The sequence below is a fragment of the Acipenser ruthenus genome, chromosome 1, assembly GCF_902713425.1.
Source record: "Acipenser ruthenus chromosome 1, fAciRut3.2 maternal haplotype, whole genome shotgun sequence".
Classification (NCBI taxonomy): domain Eukaryota; kingdom Metazoa; phylum Chordata; class Actinopteri; order Acipenseriformes; family Acipenseridae; genus Acipenser; species Acipenser ruthenus.
The window spans coordinates 5,345,411-5,364,623 of NC_081189.1; the positions used below are offsets into that span (position 1 = coordinate 5,345,411).

The window sequence follows — 19,213 nt, forward strand, 5'->3', positions numbered from 1 at the left end:
TAGTGTTACTATATTATATTTTTGGGTTTCTTTTTTGAAGTACAGAATATCACAAAATACAGTATATGCATCAATTATGAAAAGGAAATAATAAAGCTAAGAAGCTAAGAATAAAAAAATAAACTGTGTATCGAATGTATCAGGTTGCCTTCATGCAGATTAGTTGGGACCTTTATTGGGTACAGGAAACCAGGCAACTGGCATGTTTTAAAAAAGAGAACAGAAATAAAATAATATATAACAAAGTAACTTTGTTCCTCCTTTCTCTGCTCTGCTCCTAATTAAACTGCTTCTTCATCATGTTCCCACTTGGCTCTGCTTGTCAGGACACTGCTTTGTGCCAAGTAGAATGTAGACATGGTGTCCTACATATCCCCATCATCTGTAACCTTCAGCTCAGGACTTGTAGCTGCGAGTGTAGATTACAAGGCTGGCGCTGGCTGTGCAGCTGGCCTGTCTGACTGAAGCCAGCTGAAGCTAGCCCATGGCCTTTCATGGCAGACCGCTTACTCAACGCTCTGCCATCGGCACACCAGACCCCTTACTCTTTATTATTATTATTATTATTATTATTTATTTCTTAGCAGACGCCCTTATCCAGGGCGACTTACAATTGTTACAACATATTACATTATACATTATTTCACATTATACAGATATCACATTATTTTTACATACAATTACCCATTTATACAGTTGGGTTTTTACTGGAGCAAACTAGGTAAAGTATCTTGCTCAAGGGTACAACAGCAGTGTCCCCCACTGGGAATTGAACCCACAACCCTCCGGTCAAGAGTCCAGAGCCCTAACCACTACTCCACACTGCTGCCCTACTCTTTCAACCCCCTCACTCTCAACTGGGCAGTGGTGGTAACATGAGTTACTCTGCGCTCACACTGAATCTTGCATTTACCTACCTTGTATCATTGATGTACCTTATCATACATTCAGTCCCTTCTGAATTTTGACTTTTTAAACCAAGACAATGGGTTCTATTCAATTGATCTATACAGTGGATGATCTAAACACTGCCACTGTTTAAATTCATAATAAGTTATTTTTACTTACTTTTAAAGACTGAACTGAACTAAAGTAAGCACACTGTTAGAGATGTTTGTTTTCACAAATTCCCCTTCTTTTGATGATGTAAACGATAGCAGTCTTTAGATCCGCTGCTGTTTAGATCAACTGAACAGGACACAGGGCTTCATTTCCTCTCTAACAATGTGCTTGTATGCCTATCAGGGTCAATAACTGACAGCTGACACAAGATGAGGTGAAGCTTTCAGCTGCTCCAGAATTTATCTTAAAATTAAAAAACATTACATATATATATATATACACACACTGCTGTGCAAAAGTCTTAGACATGTTGCATTTTTCTACTCTGATGCATTATGAGCATCAACAATTTACTCAAAGCCTCCACTAGGTTTTCTACTATTATAACAACCTTGACTTGCATAAAGAAGGAAAACATTGAGTGAAATAGCTCGCATCACTCGATTTTCAAGGTGTGATATTGGAAGCATAATCAACAAGTACAGAGAAACACCATCTGAAATTGACAAACCCAATTGACAACAGAACTGGCAGAAGGCACAGGTGTCGTTGTCCATCCATCAACAGTCCAAAGCACCTTTGACCATTGTTCCATAGTCCAATTTCTGTGTTCTTGTGTATATTTTAGCCTTTTAGTCTTGTTCCTCTTTCTAACAGAGGGATTCTTACTGCAACACATCCTTTAAGTCCTGATTTCAAGAGTGACCTTCGTACTGTTAATTTGATGGACAACGAGACCTGTGCCTTCTGCCAGTTCTGTTGTCAATTCAACGCTTGTCTTCTTTCTATTCCTTAAGGATATTATCTTCAAGTATTGCTCATCCTTGTTAGACAGCTTTGTGGATCTTCCAGTCCTGGATTTGTCAATTACAGATGACGTTTCTCTGTACTTGTTGACTATGCTTCAGATATCACACCTTGAAAATCGAGAGATGCAAGCTATTTCAATCAATGTTTTCTTTATGCAAGTCAAGGTTGTTATAATAGTAGAAAACACTAGTGGAGGCTTTGAGTAAATTGTTGATGCTCATAATTTTTTTTATTATTATTATTTTTATCAAGAGCATAGGCAAAGGCACATTTTCTGGGTGGAATAAAACAACTGAAACAGTATAAAACTAACAAGAAATAATTTAGTTGAAAGTTAAATGATTGAATTATGCTGTTAACATGAGTTTATTCCCCTTTGAAAATTGCATCAGATAACTTGTTAATTAAACAGGAATCTTAAGTAAGATACATTACAGTATTAATTATCTACAACAAAAATAAAAGTAGTAAAACAAAATAACATTGCCTTAAATGTATGACGGTCTACTCTGCCTCCCTTTGTACTTTACAATGAATTTCACTGGGGTGATTATTCCATCAATCATGGAAAGCGTAGGTGCAAGGTGATGGGTAAATGTTTATTCACGGGAACTGTTTGGTTATGATATCATATGTCAGAAACATACAAAACACATGTTGAAGCAATATGGACACCTTCTGTTTTGAAACTTAATATCATAAACACAGCTGAGCATAAGTATAGGGTATATCATATAAGGCATTCTGCAGGCTACAAAACAGCGGACAGGCTACTGCAGTACGTGAAGTCCTGTACATTAAAGGGGTCCTCCAATAGCCATGTATTTCTTACACCCGTTTGTCTTTTGTGCTCTTAGCTGCTGTATGTTAGGAAGATCAAATAGTAAAAACGATATAAAAAGCACATGGGAAGGCTGCCATTTTATTAAACATGGTTTGAACATGTCAGAATCGTGTAACAACCACGCTTAAAGATGACAGTAAAAAATGGACTGCTGTGCATTACGTATTGGCTCCACGCTCAGACTCTGAATGCAATAGGCCTGTGCTATAGTATTTTATGAACTGGGCTGCTGCCAATGGTTTGATCCACTTTGATTCAATCTGGAGCAGCTGTGTACCATTTGGAACAGTTGCATTGGTGACTTTTCTGTAATTTACCTCCTTTGAACATTCTGCATGCTATAATAATGGATCAAAGAAAAAAAAAAAACATGTGATTTAATAACCCAAGTAAATTGTCTGGGTGTTTTGTAATAATGCACTTTAATATTTAATTGTAGTTGTTTGTGGATCACAAGGAATGGTCTAAACAAAGGGGCTTTTGATATTGGTTTACAAATATATATATATATATATATATATATATATATATATATATATATATATATATATATATATATATATATATATATATAAAATAAAAAAAAAATAAAAAACGACCAATAAGTAAATAAAACAATTAGGATACACATCATGTTGTGGTCTTTTCAATAAGAATCTGAAATTAGATCAAATTAATTGAAATGCAGTCTACCAACTAAATAACTTTTGCATCTTTTTACTTTGCGGACACAAGCCTTTAAGAAAGATCTGAAGCACTAAATGAGCCAGCAGGGGCGCCCTCAAAAGACATGTCTTTGCTTTAGGCAAGTTGCACGCGATGGCTCTCATTCTACGGTCTGTTGGCACTGTTCACCATGCAGCAAGGAGACAATATGGGATTTGATCTTAAATACTTGCTAATACACCATGCTGAGACAATGCCACTCAGTGTAACTGGATACAGAAGTCACTTGTGGTCTTGCTCCTTTGCAGAAGGCAGCAGGGGGGTGAGGTTGGGTAACATGCAGGACAAACACAATGCTTTACAATTGAGGGAAGAGGTCCAGAAGGGCCAATGTGTGGAGATACAAGGACTTTAATTCTTTTCGATGTGAGTCAAAGCCCTCTCCATCAATTAGCAGCTTTTGTCTCCAGAGCCTTATCACCAGCAGCATTACAGGAAGGGGACTGTAGTTGAATGCAACAATACTAAGGCATTTGACCCCCATGGAATTGCACTGCCTTTTTCCACAGCCTGCCTTCACAGTGAGAGCTGAAAAAATACATTGTGTGTATGTATGTATGTATATATATATATATATATATATATATATATATATATGCAAAAAATGTCATCACACCCAATACCAAACCAGATATAAGCAACTAAGAAAACATAATTCCATGGTGTGCAAACAGTCTTGAGTTGCTTTGTATTCATTTTAGAATTGTGAGAGTTTTTTCCCTTTAAGAAAAATAATCTAGCCCATTGTTTACTATGAAACAAGAAAAACAAAATCACTTTTTTTCTCACAAAACCTTTTCAACCATTGTTGAACCTCAAACATATATGTAAGGAACAGTCAATAATAATAATAATAATAATAATAATAATAATAATAAAGTAAAAAGTCTCAAAGCCATACCAGGTTGCTTTTGATTTCACTGTGGGACATGATGTATAGCACAAAACTAATAAGAGGTTTTAAACAGCTTTGGTAGACCTGCCATGGTTTCATAGAGGCGTTCTTTCATACTGAGTCGGAACGAAACCGTACCGATGAATGTAGCATGAAGCCCATTTAAAGGGATTTAATAATAGGTACACCGAAATAAAGACTTGGCTTTTCAAACTTTTTTACTGATGCAGTTGTATCAGAAGGCTACTTATCCAGCCTAAAAGCATAACCCTAAGGGATTCTATCAAACTGTGAAAATACATTAAGTAGCAAACTAGGTTTGAAAATAAACAGGGGGTGGGGGGGTTGCTCGCTGCTCTGAAATGTCCTTTAGCCATTTGGCTCTTTTGAAAACAAAACCACGCCTTTCATTTCTTTAAGTGTTTACAATCTCCAAGACAAAAAAAAAAGTATCCTTGGGCTAAAATGTTTATTGGCACCCAGTAGTCTGAAGACAAAGACTAGAGCCTGTGGTTTTCAAGGGCACTTATTCATCGACTGCATTCTCAGAGGGATCTCTCAATGGGTAGAGTAGGATTACTCAGACTGCTATTCCACGCCTATTCTTCTACATTTTCCTTGGCACGACTATAAGCCAAGCTATTTTTAGTAGCACTGCCTTCTATTTTTAGACAACTACCGGTTATGAGGCATTTATTAGGGAAAGAAAAAAACGAGGGGAGGGGAGAGCTGGAGCCAGCTTCCAGGCACATGTATCTAACGTGTATCTGCAGGCGTTTCAGCTGCTTCCAATCTGAAGTGAACAAAAAAATAATAATTCAAGAGTTCTCTGGGACTTAAAAATAACCCCGGCCTCTGGCAAACTGACCAAAATACAACAAGCTGTTACTATGTAAAACAGTAGGTCAAAAAAAAAAAAAAAAAAAATAATGCATAAAAAAACAAAGAAGCTACTCTAAGGATGAGAGCCAGAGTTAAAACTGTTGCTTTGAGGGTGGAGGCATGTTTTACACACATGTAAAAATGTGACAGCTTTTTATTCTTCTATGTGTACTTAGATGAGAGTTGGTTTTCAACCGTCTTCTTTGTTAAAAAAAAAAAAAACCCTGAATGCTCTGTCTGTACAGTACAGTGTTTTTACCAACACTATGTACAAGAAGTTCACACTAACTGCAAATGTATTACAGAAAAAGAAATGGCAAATACCATTTGAGCTTCTCCACATTAGAGGGGTAAACTTCCTCTGTCAAATCACTTCTTCTTCTAAGTTTTAAACCAATGCTGAACTTTCCAACATTCTTTCGTAATTTCGTAAAAGTGTTGGTTAAAATAAAACAGAATACAACCCCAAAGTATACAGTATGCCTTTTCTTAGTCTCAAACAATCTTAATGATAAGGCTACAGATCTTTGTCCTCACTGCCTGAACCACTATTATGTAACCAATGTCATGAGGTTAATTTACTTAGCCCAACAAAGCTGACTCAGCCTTTAATCCTAAATTCTATACATGCAGAGAACAAAACAAATCGCCATGATGGAAGTAAACTTGGTGGAATACTCTTTGAAGGCAAGTGATCTGTTTCTGCTGTAAAAAGATACGTGTCTGTGACAAACTGCACATGGGCTACTATTTGTATGTATACCTGTATGTATGAACGTTTGTAAGTGTTTTTGGTGGCCGTTCATGGGATACCCACAATTCATTTAATTTAGGATACCTAAAATATAAAAACAATTTAATAATTACAATATTGGCCTATAAGGTTTATACATTACAATTAGGATTGAGCAATATGGATTAGGATAATTACATTACATAATTGTATATATGTAAGACATAATGGAACACATACAACATTACAAATTGATTATTATTACTATTATTGTTGTTGTTTATTCACAACAATGACTTGGTTAAAAAAAAAGAAATACTCACTAGTTATTTTACATATTGCAGAACAAAAACACGCCTAACAAAGAAGCTTTTTAGAATCCCATTAGCCTGGCAGCAAGTCATTAACACTGTGACCTTTGGAAATAATTAACAGATTTTGTTTTTCTCCCTCCCTTCTCGTTCATGGTGGGTGACAGAGTGGGAACCACGGCCTGCTGTTGGGTTTGCAAGATTTAAAAGAGATTATTCAGATTAAACTAATCTGGAAATGAGATTGCCAGATTGCTTTCAGACACAGCGTTCTGTCCATGTGGCCTGGCTGTCATGTGAGGGAAGGAAGGGTTTTGTCACCTCAACTCCAGTTCGGTAATCCAAACTAATGATGCTGGCCACATGTATCAGCACATACCCGAGTTTCTGCATGGCATCCAAACAGCCCAACAAAACGTTTCAGCTGTTACAGGCTTTTAAAAACGTGCACCGATCTGATTCATTTTTGGCCAACATACATCTGGTCAAACATATACTTTTTATGTGATAATTATTTACCACTAAAAGAAAAAGGCCAAGGGCACACGGTGCAATTAAAAGTTAATAACATACTGATTATATTAAGCAGACAGGCTATTTGATCTGGACTCTGACCAAGAAAAATATAAAATGTGCTTTATTGTAATGCCAATTTTATTTCCACGTTCAGCATACTTCATATGCTCACACTAGGTAATTTGCAAAGTGGAAAAAATGATAATTCTCAATTGTCAGGAATGAGGAAGGGAGAGCCCATAACCTTCCATGTCACTACTTTTATGTAACTAAGCTTCTCAGTGTCTCACTGAAGTTTAAGGGGGAGGATTACATTATAAAAGCATATTCCGGGAATGCAATACATGTTGCTGAAGATTACCGTTAAATATGGCTCTCCTTGGTTTTTGGGTAACATGGAAATAGACTTGTAGTCTAGTGTTTTTGTCCACTTTTTAGAGAGCATAACCTAATTCTTGAATGTAAATCTGTTAAACTGTAATACTCTTAATCAACCACACCTTATAAAGATGATTGAAATTATTTGAATACCAGCAAGTCAGAAGGACACAATGTTGCGTCTCATTTAAGATTTGGCTGCTACAGTTGTCTGTCTTGTAATTAAATTCACATGTTCTGTAAAGGGTGCTGATATGCTTCACCATATGAGAAAGCGTGATATATGGTTGTGATTGCTTGTTTTATACTTTTGAGAGAGAATTAAAAAAGTAATGCTTGCTCAAGAAGCCTGAAACAACTCTTTGTAGTGCACACATATATAATCTGCCTTTTCAAAGGTTCGTCTGTAATTATTTAGACCTTCCCACCTTTTCTCTCCGACTTTTGATGTTGCCAGGCAGCAAGTTTTAATGAGGACCTTTGTCAACCTGCAAATCAACGCCTAATATCTACATCTGACAGCCTTGCAACGCTTGTTTCAAAACTGTAAACAACAGGGGGGTTGAGGGGGGAAAGAGGGATGGGGGGTGGTCTCATTTTGATGGAGCAATTCTAAAATCTGTTTTCACTTTGAACTACAAACTTGAACAGTAAATCACAAATTCTAATTTAGCTGCGCTGATATGGACGCAATAATCACACACACTGGCAAAGCATAGGAGAACAAATGCGAAGGATATAAGGCTTATATAAACGGCCCCTGAGAGGGAAGCTCTTCAGTCTGTATAAACATTGCTGAAGAGCTTTCACAAGCCTCTGTGCCATTGTAGCAACAGCGCTAATTACCGACCAAAGACATGCTAATTACATGGAGCTTTATTTCTAATGTAAAGGGCGCTTTTTAGGTCGCCCACACAGTGCTGAGCTCTTCCTACCACGAGACAGCACAACCCCTGGCATGGCTGGATGGACTTTTGTGCCTGCTGCTATTGAAGATGTACAGAGCCCAACATAATAAGCTGCTGATTGAGTAAGAAAAATGCTCCAGCTACTTTTCATCTTGGTAGTCTGAGACAATAAGAGCCACTTGTACCATCTTCAGCATTCTGTGATTACATCATACACAGGTTCACATGGTTCTGTTTCATTAGAAATAACAGTCAAAGCTTTGAAACTTGTTTTCATGTCTCTCAATGGTAGTTTAATTAGACATGGTTGGGCCAACAGCAAATCAGTTTCATCACCAAAAATCAATACTATCATACTGTACAATACTCCTCCTCCTACGGTTCACTTTTTCCTCATTATGAGCTTCGTGCTGAAGTGCAGCACGTACTGGAGCAAATTTCCAAAAGGTCATTATTGCCTTTTTTGCAGAAGCTATGAGAGTAGCAGCTACCTAACCAAGAGCACCTAGTACATGTTATGTTTATGGACTTGGTCACGCTAATGATGATACATAATAGAACATGTTCAAAATAAACGTTTTCATAAAGCATTCTATCAGTCTAATGTCAATTACAACATGACACTTGTCGCTTGTTAATCAGTCACTGATTTTTAATCATTGAGTCACTGTGTCATTGTGACAAATCCAATGTGTTTTTTTCTTTTTTTTGATAGAGAAAACTGCTTTTTGGTAAAAGATTACAGCAGTATTTTGTTCGTTTAGATTATAATAGGTAATACCTTTTTTAATTGCATGTAATCAAGCACAAATATAGATATTAGGGCTGCTCCAATTAATAGATTAATTGGATTAATTAATCAACTAAAGAGTTGATTGCAGATTATTTTTCTTCACATTTAATCATGCAGTTCAATTTTTGTATAGAAAATAAAATCAACCACATGGCAGTCCAATCATAAGTGAGCAGAGGCGGGACATAAACAGTTGAAGGTCTTTAGTAGGTTTAACCAATGGGAGAGTCAAAGATCTGCTCCTTGTTATACAGGTGTCCAATCATGAGTGAACAGAGGAGGTACATAATTGGGAGTTTAACCAATGGGAAAGTCAAAAATCTGCGTTGGTCTTACAACTGTCCAATCATGAGTGAGCAGAGGCGGGACATAAATATGTTAGCACAGGGTGTAAGCACAGCTAAATTTTGTGCGATTATTGCTTATTATAGAGACAGTTATGGAGCATTATATTGAGAACTTTGAAGTAATATTTCTAATTGCTTTTTACAAATTAAAAAAAAATGTTATAGACAAGGGAGACATTGCAGTCAAATTAGGTCTGAATCAATTTTTCTCAGAAAAAATGGAGGTGTACACCACAAATACCTGAAGGCACCAATTCTTCAAACAGAGGTAATTATGTGGAATTACTTCCTCTGATTTCTGACTACGACAACATGTTAAGCAATCACTTGTCAATAGCCACAGTATTCTCGGGTACCTGTAACAAGATTCTGAACGGCTTCATCTCTTCGGTGCCTCAGATTCTGCTAGATTCAGAAATACAAGGAAGCCAAATACGTAGCTATGTAAACAACCAATGTTCTGTGAAAATGTGTTACATTTATTAAAATAAAAATAATAACAAAAATGCCTTTAAAAAGACCCACATCCTTCCAGGACAATGCAACCTATGTCACCCTTTGTGCTATTTGTCCAGTAACATTTAATATGTCCTCCCACTAAACTGAGCAACTGCAACTTGCAGGTAATTCTGAAGTGTAGAAGGAACACCTTTTTTAAATTCCAGAATTCAAAATGTACCTGTATTTGCAACATACACACACACTGAGTGCATCATTCCTGCAGGAGTGCCTTAAGCTTGCATTTAGCTTGTGCAGATGTGCTACATTATAAATTCACCCTTGCTGACCTGGCCTGGGGTTTAAACAGGCTGCCTGCACCTGGTCTCCAACTTTTGAAAGCTCACGTGTCTTGAAAGAAAGTGCCAAGATTCCATTTAAGTGGAGACGAAGCATGCAGCAGGAGGCTGTCCCAAAGCAGATGACCTAGCTTGGGTGTTCTACTGGTCTTAAGCCTGTTGTATAAGAGTGAATTAGTCTTAGTCCCTTTTGTCTTTAAACTGACATCGACATTTAGCAATCAAGCTACAAATTACCCATACATTCTGACAGGCAGTAGAGAGGGTAGAGTATGTGCTCTTTTTTAGTCACAGGGAAAGTGTTTAAATCAGTGGCTAAGATTTAACAAAAACCTTTCAACCTAGCTTATCATAATGGCCATCAGTTTATCTCCCGCCACAGTTTGAGGTAACCATCCCACCTGCTTACCTCAACAATGTCAGAGTTTGTTCGACTCTCGTGTGGCTCATTGTACTCTGTGTATTTCAGCAGAACTTTGTCCATATCCGTGCTGGCATACTGGAACAGTTTGTTGGTGCTGTTGAAGATGATGAGAGCGATCTCACAGTCACACAGAACACTAAGCTCATAGGCCTTCTTCATTAACCCAAACTTTCTCTTAGTAAACGTCACCTGCAGACAAAGGGGGAAAACACCATCAGTCAATAACTACAGCAACACAGTGCATGGTTAATCAGATTCATGTTGTATTTCTTAGACGCTGGACCCTATTTTAATGAACATATGGTGGCCTATCTATCCTTTGCTTATGATAAACCCACAAACCTGGAAAGCCCTCTTCATTATGTAGCTCAACTCTTTCTGAAAACTCCAGAATCCCAATTGTCAATAACCCGTTTTCTTGGCTCCCAGCACTCTTTCACTTCTGATGCTGGGAAGCTGCGACAGTGAGACTCAACAGTGCAAACAGACTGACTTCAACACCCTTCAACCTCGTTGCTAGCTGGCAGAGAATCAATTCAAGGATATGTTTTTTTTTTTTTTTTTGTTCACCTTTAGCACCCAAGGAAGATGATCAGTGGAATGAGATCTCAGATCACATCTAATTAATTATATCTTGAGGATGGGTAACTGACACATGCATGGAATCCGCTGAGGCTGCTAAAACAGAATTTTCGCAGGTGATGACATTGCGTTTAGAAAATGCCAACTTCAAGCAAATGCTCACTGTGTTGATGAAGGTAAACAGCAGAATAGCTTTACTCTCTTAGATAATGAGTCATGTTTTAGACAATGTGCTGCTGGTGATGCAAGTACTATTTTTTGTTCCAGTACCAGAAACAATACAATCTACGTTATATAGATTATTATTAGTGCTGGGACAAACACAGGATTTTTATGTTCGGATATCCACTCATAATTTAAATATTCATTTGGATATTCGTTCATTTTTCAAAAAGTAATAAAAGCCATTATATTGCTCTGAACGCAGGCAGAGACAGCAGAGCAGCAGGGTCAGGGGATGAGGTCGTGGTCCCTGTGTGTGTGCCTTTATTTTACAGCAAGACCTTCCAACACGTTAAAAAAGAAAAATATCCCAGGAGTAAAGAATTAGGACTTACTTTATCCTCGTGAACAAAGGATGCCAAATAGCAGTTCAAGTTAAATGTTGTTTTGTTTATTCCCAAAATAAATAGTAAGTAAAGTTGACAACGGTTTTTTTTTTTTCATTCCTTGCCATTGCTGTTTCTTCACAGTAAACAGTGGCCATCGACACGCTTTCATAAAGTAATAACATGAGGTTTACTTGTGCCTTTTTGTAGCTGAACAAGCAAACGAAAACTGAAATTTAACTTTAAACACTTCAAATAAAACAAAAACGTGGAAATGGCTTTGTAAAGTGAAGGGGGAAAAAAACTCACAATTTTGGTTCTGGTTTATTACATTCCACATAACAGAAAATCGTAACAAAATATATATAATATATACAGTCTGTATAAAAATCACTACACAACAATTTCAGGAAGTTGGGTACTGTTTAAGCGAGGCATTTCAGAATGACGTACTTGCATGCGCATAATCTGGTTTGTTTACTTTTTGCTGTCTGAAACTTTTAAATACATGCTCAACAGCTGCTGTGTTGACACTGTGGTTTATATATATATATATATATATATATATATATATATATATATATTAATCTCATATATCACACAGAGCTCTTCTTCATTTGCCATTTTTTTTAAACTGTCGTGCAAATTGTCGTGAGACGGTAAATAAGTGCAAGGTATTTTTGTAATTTGTAGTGAACATGAACATCTGATTTTTGTATCCGAATACATGTCAAAAAATATTCGTTTGAATATTCGGATATTTGTCCCAGCACTAATTATTATTATTATTATTATTATTATTATTATTATTATTATTATTATTATTATTATTTATTTGTTATTTTTTTGTTTATTCTTCTTCTTCTTCTTATTATTTTTTTTAAAGAAAAATGATTTGCTAACACAGCAGTACAAGACTACGGTAGCACTTGTACCAGCCACATTTTTATCACACCTTTCAAAACTGAACACAATAGGCAAAGCATTTAGTAATGATGCCAAGTCCTGTATTTCCCATGTAGTTAAATGCAGACAAACTGTGCACTACATAGCTAACATATGACCAGGCTTGGCAGGATTCGATTTTTAATCGGTTAACGTTGATAAACGTCGATTTCACCTCACACTCACAGGCCGACAAATAAATATTTACATCATTAATAATCGAAATTTATAGAAAGGGGACGTAAGAAAAATGTTTGAAAACGTAGTAAGAGTTCATGAATGTGTATAAAATGCAATGAGTGGAGGAGGTTCAGTATTTACGTCTCTGACTAGAGCAGTCTGCTCCGCGGCGGAGCTGTGAATAAGTTATGCTGTGCATCATTCAAGTGTACGGTACAATGCGCTGGGGTTAAAGTTGAGAAAGATCATATCATACTCAGTTGCGTTTGTCGCGGGCGGTTAAACTGCACTATAGTAATAGTTTTTTTTTGTACATGCCCTGTGATAACAACATAACAGCACCTGATCACTGGGAAAGTGAAACCCAGTCACTGCCTGGCATGTCTGGCGTGGCATTACGTGCACTCGCAGTGCCTCACTGTCAGTTTGTTCAGAAAAGATCAAGACAAACGTCGCATGCGCCTCTCTGAAGACCAGCTTGGACAGCTCAACATTTTGTAAGCTACTGCCATAAACTTAAATTTGGAGAGAGAGCTTTGCAAATACATATCCATTCCAGTAACTCTAACAAAAGATTTTTTTAATTAATTTTTACATTTTTCATATATATATATATTTTTTTACAAATGTACTACCAAATGAACAGAATAATTTAAAGCAGGTATGATTTATTGTTATTAACTCTATGTGCACAGAGGAAAATCAAGCCCAACGACCTGTCATAATGGTGGTGACATGTCCCCAATAAACTCCCCTCCAGGATCTGGATGCTAGTTTACATACGAGGGAGTTGCAATCCCCATACTGCGAATAAAAAAAATCTAAATCTAAGAGAAGGAGCTGAGATTGACTTCCCCCACAAATTAACATTTTATCAAAATATAGAAACTGCACATCAATAACATTAAAACAAAAGCTTGGAAAACTACAATAAAAGTCAGCTAGATAAAAAGAGCGAGTTATTTATAACTGCACTCAGCTTTATAACTCACCTAAATGTAAAGCTTGAGGTTTAAACATTATTTAAACATTATCTCCTGCCACCATGACTAATGAGCACTTCCTCTTGTTCGTTGTTCTGCCTGCTAAACTGAATGTAAAGCAATTTAAAAAAACAAAAAACAAATATACAGTTAATTAACTGTAAGATGAGATTTATAATTTCAACTCTTTCAGAAGTGACTATAATTTAGATGCAATATACTGTGTAAACATGGGACTCATATAGCAGTTTCAGTCAGGCTAGAGTGACACTCTGAACTAATAACCATCTTATCTGAGAGAGGGAGTCAAGTGTATGTGCTAGAATGCTGGGAACAGAAAGTGAAAGAGCATGGAAGAATACAGTTAGGAAATAAATATTGTCTGCTTGTGTTTTATTACACAAGTATATACTGACTATATTGGCTTCCCTTTGAATCCCAGCTGGTCATACCAGGGAAAATGTGACATTCAAGGCCCTCTCTAATCCCAGCAGTCAGCCTGTATCTTCTCAAAGAGATGTCTCTGCATGCTAGCACTCTGAACTCCTACTCCCAGCACAATCACACAGACGTCACACACGCCAGCACATTCCCCACTGCTCCGAGAAGAGAACGCCACTGCAACACAAAGAACACAAACCCGCCTGCCTCCATCCATTCTTATTGACTTTCAATTTATAGTGTAGTCTGTGTGCACAAAAAAATTAAACAGCAAATGAATGCATGTCGAAATGAGCCAAGCCGCTTTTAGCTCATAAGTGTTTGAAGTAATAAAGACACATGGTATTAATAATACAGAATACATGTTTTTATGTATGTATTTATGTAACAGTCTGTAGTATACTATAATGTGCAAAAAAATACATACATTACATTTATACAGTACTAATTACTTTTTGAAAATTCTGCATTTCTATTCCTAACAAATCTAGTAATGTATTGTGACTCACTCTTAACACGCTTTCTCAAAAATGCTTTCTGTTTTGAATAAAGATTCTCCAGCTGATGCCCTAACCACAAAGCAAGCCTCAGCTGTAAAGCCTGGGTAATTGGACATTTGTCCTTCAAATGTTCCATTTAACAAAACAGTCGCTGAAACTTCCGGTTTATGTAAAGCAAGTACTGTATTTTTTTCCAACAGCTCTGTTACATGACACCTGTTTTAACAATCTGCATGCCAGTTTAACACTGACTAACATTAGCTTGGTCTACAGTTTAAATAAAGGGCACTTCCATTGTGTGTGTGTGTGTTTTTTTGTCAGGTTAACTGAGATTGAACTAGCGACACACCTCTTGTATACATGTATACCACCTGAAGAATACAAGAACAGTATAGTTCTTCCTAAAATCTAAATGGCTTTTTTTTTTGGCAGAAAGCTGTATACTGCAAAGTACATGCATGTAATTGAAATGGTTATCTTGTGTTTAAAAATTCCCTGCTAACAGAGGCTGCTGCTAATTAAAGAAAGCCCAGTTATGACACCTCCACCACACCTAAAGTGTTAAAAGAGTCAGTAACAGTGCTGCCTGTTTAAAACATTACTGTAAAACCAACTGTGAAAAGATGCTTCATGATGCTTTGCAACCAGACTATCGGCAAACCAGCCATAAGATTGTGCTCCTTAACAAGCAGTTTAACAGGAAGGTGAAAAAGTATGTTATTTTATTAGCAACATTTTTCCATAAACAACAAATGAATACGTAGAATTTGTATGGAAGCTGAATTCCAGTCTTACAGTAAGCTCACTGTTTACTTTTCTATTTCTTCTGAGGGGATACAGATATTACCAAACGCTTGAACCGTCAGCTCTGCAGTGCACAGAGGGTTAGTAAGTGCTCTTCAATTCCCTTTCCTTCTATGCCCTGGACAGCACAGGTATATGTTGTGAGTGTTTCAAAGGAAAAACATGTTTACCAAGGCAACGAGGGTTCAGTAGTACCTCAGAGAAAGGTCAGCGTCAACTTCATTCCCTGCTGTGCAAAAGGTCAGGAAGCACATTTGTCTGCATTTCCTCTCATAACAGGAAGAGTCCTACTCCTTCCCCTTCACAATGGCTTTAGTTCTGCTTCCCATCTCCTGCCTCCTCTCCCCCAGGGCCTCCCCAGAGCAACCTCACAACAAGGATGACAGCAGTCTATTTATCCCAGTGCCCGACACTGCCTCATTCGAGAACACTGTCCCATTATACTGGGCTCCGAAGGACTGGCGATGCTTAAATGCAAACTACAGGCAGCACTGTGTTTGAACTGTGCTGGGATACCAGCTACATCAAATTCATTGATACTACAATTGCGTCTTTCATTTGTTCTTTTTTGTGTGCTGTTTAAAACATAACTCTTGAACAGGAATTCATTGTAAACAGCATTTTATTAATTCCTCCCTTTGTGTGTGTCTCTCTGTCTCTCAAGAGTAGTAGTCGTAGTAGTCATAGTGTGTTTTATTAGCCCATTTAATAGCTGTGAGCTCTGCAGTCATCAATGTGCTTGATATTGCGCTTATTGAAGAAAGAAAGAAAAAAGAAAGAACGGTGTTTTGTTTACATGGTATATGTAGATTACTTATACAGATAAATGCTTTATAATAACAACAGTTTCAGTAGCAGATATTTCTAACAAAATACCAGTATGTCATCAAATGTACATCTCTAATTAAACAAGGAACTGTTGATTTCTTTTTAAAACTGCTTACACTCTGTCTTGGTTTCACGATGCAGCAATCTCTAAACTACAACAGTCTGTTTCCCTCTGATGGGATGAGGCAGTCTGGTGTACAGTTAACAGGAAAAAGTGAGAAAAAGTTAATTCAAGGTGGGAAACCGGCAGGAGGGGGAAAAAGCGACAAACTACCCAAAGGGCCTCATTATTTTTTTTTCTGTTTCTCTCTCCACTGCCGTCGATGAAAAGTGCTATCATCAGAGGAGGCAGAATCGTTTATTTGTTCCTATTGACTCAAGCTTTTTGCTGTGATATAAATAGATACAAATAATGCCAAAATTATTTTCTGAAGCCAGTAGCAGGACATATCGGGATCAGCGGAGCCCATTTAGATCTTCCTGTCAGTGGACTCTTCCCCTTGAGCCCCTCTTTGTTTATCACTACAACATGCATATACATACAGCACATAGGCTTTAACAAGCTTCAAAATGGAAATGTTTAAAAAAAAAAAAAAGAAATTCAGAATGCTGCGCTATCAATAAGAGGCTTGCCTTTCTTGTGCTAGTTGTGCTTGATGTGTTGTTTTTCTCCTTAAGTCTCCTTCTCTCTCTTTTTTTTTGAGGTGAGGGGAAGATGTTATTTATGTGTTTGCAGTGGGTTAATGAAAAGAAGCTCTGCACGTATTAAGCTGAGAGCTGCTTCACATTACAGAAACTGCTTGTGCTGAAAGGAAGTAAGAGCACTGCCATACACTGCTACACTGTGTACTGAAGAGCAAGTCTGGTAAACCATCGACAAAGCAACAGCTAATCACATTCATATGATGCTTGTCAAAAGATAACATCTGCCTCGCTCCATGCACCATCTATTGTACCTACCTCTGTGGACTGTACACGTGTCTGTATGATACATTGGATTTGAGTCTCCTTTGCACTGACAATGATTTAAACAAAAGAAAAAGTACATTAAAGTCCCAGCGCTGAGCTCCAGTCCCTACTTGTTTATTCATGTGTTTTTTATATTAGTTACTTGCTGTCAGACAGTGTATATGTGAGTGTGTTTTAAGACTAGATCTAAATGTGTCATGTAAATATGTTCTGAAATGTCATCTCTTGGCCAGATTTACGATAGGGGTTTCAATATCAGAAAGGTTTCTTTTTAAATATTTACATCAGCAGGACAGAAACACATTGGTGTTTTGCTCATACTCCCACTACCCCCATATCTTCTAAAATAAATATACAAAACAAATAAATATACAAAAAAAAAAAAAGATAGAGAAGTGCATTTTTGCATGTAGGTTAAAATGAAACCTACAACAGAGTAGAACAATTCCAGTACTTACTGCATACATCTAAAACAACCTAGAGCATCAAATCCAGTTAAGTTGTTAAAATGTTTGATGACCACCAAAGCCTACACAAAAAATAACATCTTATCAGTATGACGTGACCCTCTCTTACATGACCTTAACTGTTCATCCCTGAATCTGTGGAGATATCTTTGAATTGCGACTCTACATCATATCCCACATCACAGCCCCACTGGAGATTAGTCCCATGCTTGTCTCTGAGCTACAGAAACGAAGTGATGAAGTGACTTGGAGAGGCAGCAGCTGACAGGATATGGAATATTCTAACAAAGCTGAGCGTGGCTGCAGCAGGACTTCCTGTTTAAATTGTTATAAGAAACGCACTGAAATCCACCCAGATCAGGTCAGTAATCAACATGGCATGATTTGACACAGGCATCCAAGGAAACAATAGAGGCAGTTTCAAAACATTATTATCAAAATGTCAGAATTGACACAGATGGGAGTGTTCATGATAATAAATATGTTGAAATGACGAAATCCAGGCTGGGAAAATAATGTTTTGTTTTTTTTCATTTGAGTTATGTTAATGCAATTGTTATATTTTCATCATAAAATGCTAGTTTTAGCTATTTTAAGAATTATCTGGAATCAAGACAAATTATACAAATTGTATATTTTGTAAAGAACCAAATTAATTACATTTTGTATACATGCTTTTCAGAGGATCTCTAAATTTCTGGTCACTTTTCTAATTTGGTAGAATTCAGTTCTAAGGTGGCAATTCAATACAATAATCCAATAACAAATGACAGGATGGTCAGCTGTCTTGTGTTTCTTGTGTTTTATAAAATTCCAAGTCAGAATGTGTTACAGTAAACTACAGGAAAACGTTTCCCTCTGCTAAAAAGATCAACAAGGTCAACTTTGTCTAAACATAGACTGTGGAAAAAGGATGCCCACCATGAACAAAAGTGAGAGAGTTGGTGAAAAAAAACACTTTCATGTTTCTCTTTAATAAAAAAAATACTTTCATGTTTCTCTCTTTAACAAATGACGTAATGTCTAAAAATAATACAACCAGTCCCACTTTCTTTAGTCTGCTTTTTTTCCATTTCCTATGGCCAGCCCCAAGTCTCTCATCACCTTATCATCTTTTCTTAGCCTCACACCTTCTGAACTCTTTTCTCTTTACTGTTATTACCCAAGTCTTACACTCCGACCTGTTTACCTTCATATGCCGATGTCGTGGGTAAGCCATCCTAAACACTATTTCTTGGGGGAAATTTACAAGACCATAATGAAGCCAATGGAGCCTTGAGGTTGGAGTGAATGCAGTGGAACCTCTCACCACTAAAGAGAAATAGCACATCTGACCTTTATAGAGGAATGTATTCATATTGAAACAGACTGACAGAGAGCTACCTAACAGTGAGCTAGTGACAAGAAGGAGCATTACTACAGTTATCCACTGTTGTATCCAAAAAAGGCTGGACAGATGTTAGCTGAATGTGTGTTTTAAACATAAAGAAGCTAAAAGGTGGAAAAATATGTGGTATTTACACAAACATAAACGGAAACA

The 19,213-nt window shown here is 37.0% G+C and overlaps 1 protein-coding gene across 15 annotated transcripts in view; it reads right to left on the reverse strand.

Annotated features, from left to right (window-relative positions):
* The window catches only part of LOC117403767 (myocyte-specific enhancer factor 2C), an 82,682-nt gene that overhangs the window by 23,512 nt on the left and 39,957 nt on the right, over positions 1 to 19,213 (reverse strand). For 12 of the 15 annotated variants that reach the window (XM_059035748.1, XM_059035439.1, XM_034925959.2 and 9 more), the window contains one exon: positions 10,412 to 10,615. In XM_059035748.1, the coding sequence (XP_058891731.1) occupies positions 10,412 to 10,615 (204 nt within the window). Of the gene's footprint in view, positions 1 to 9,561; positions 9,611 to 10,411; positions 10,616 to 19,213 lie in introns of those variants that run through there. The other 3 variants (XM_059035680.1, XM_059035600.1, XM_059035637.1) reach the window with 2 other exon arrangements.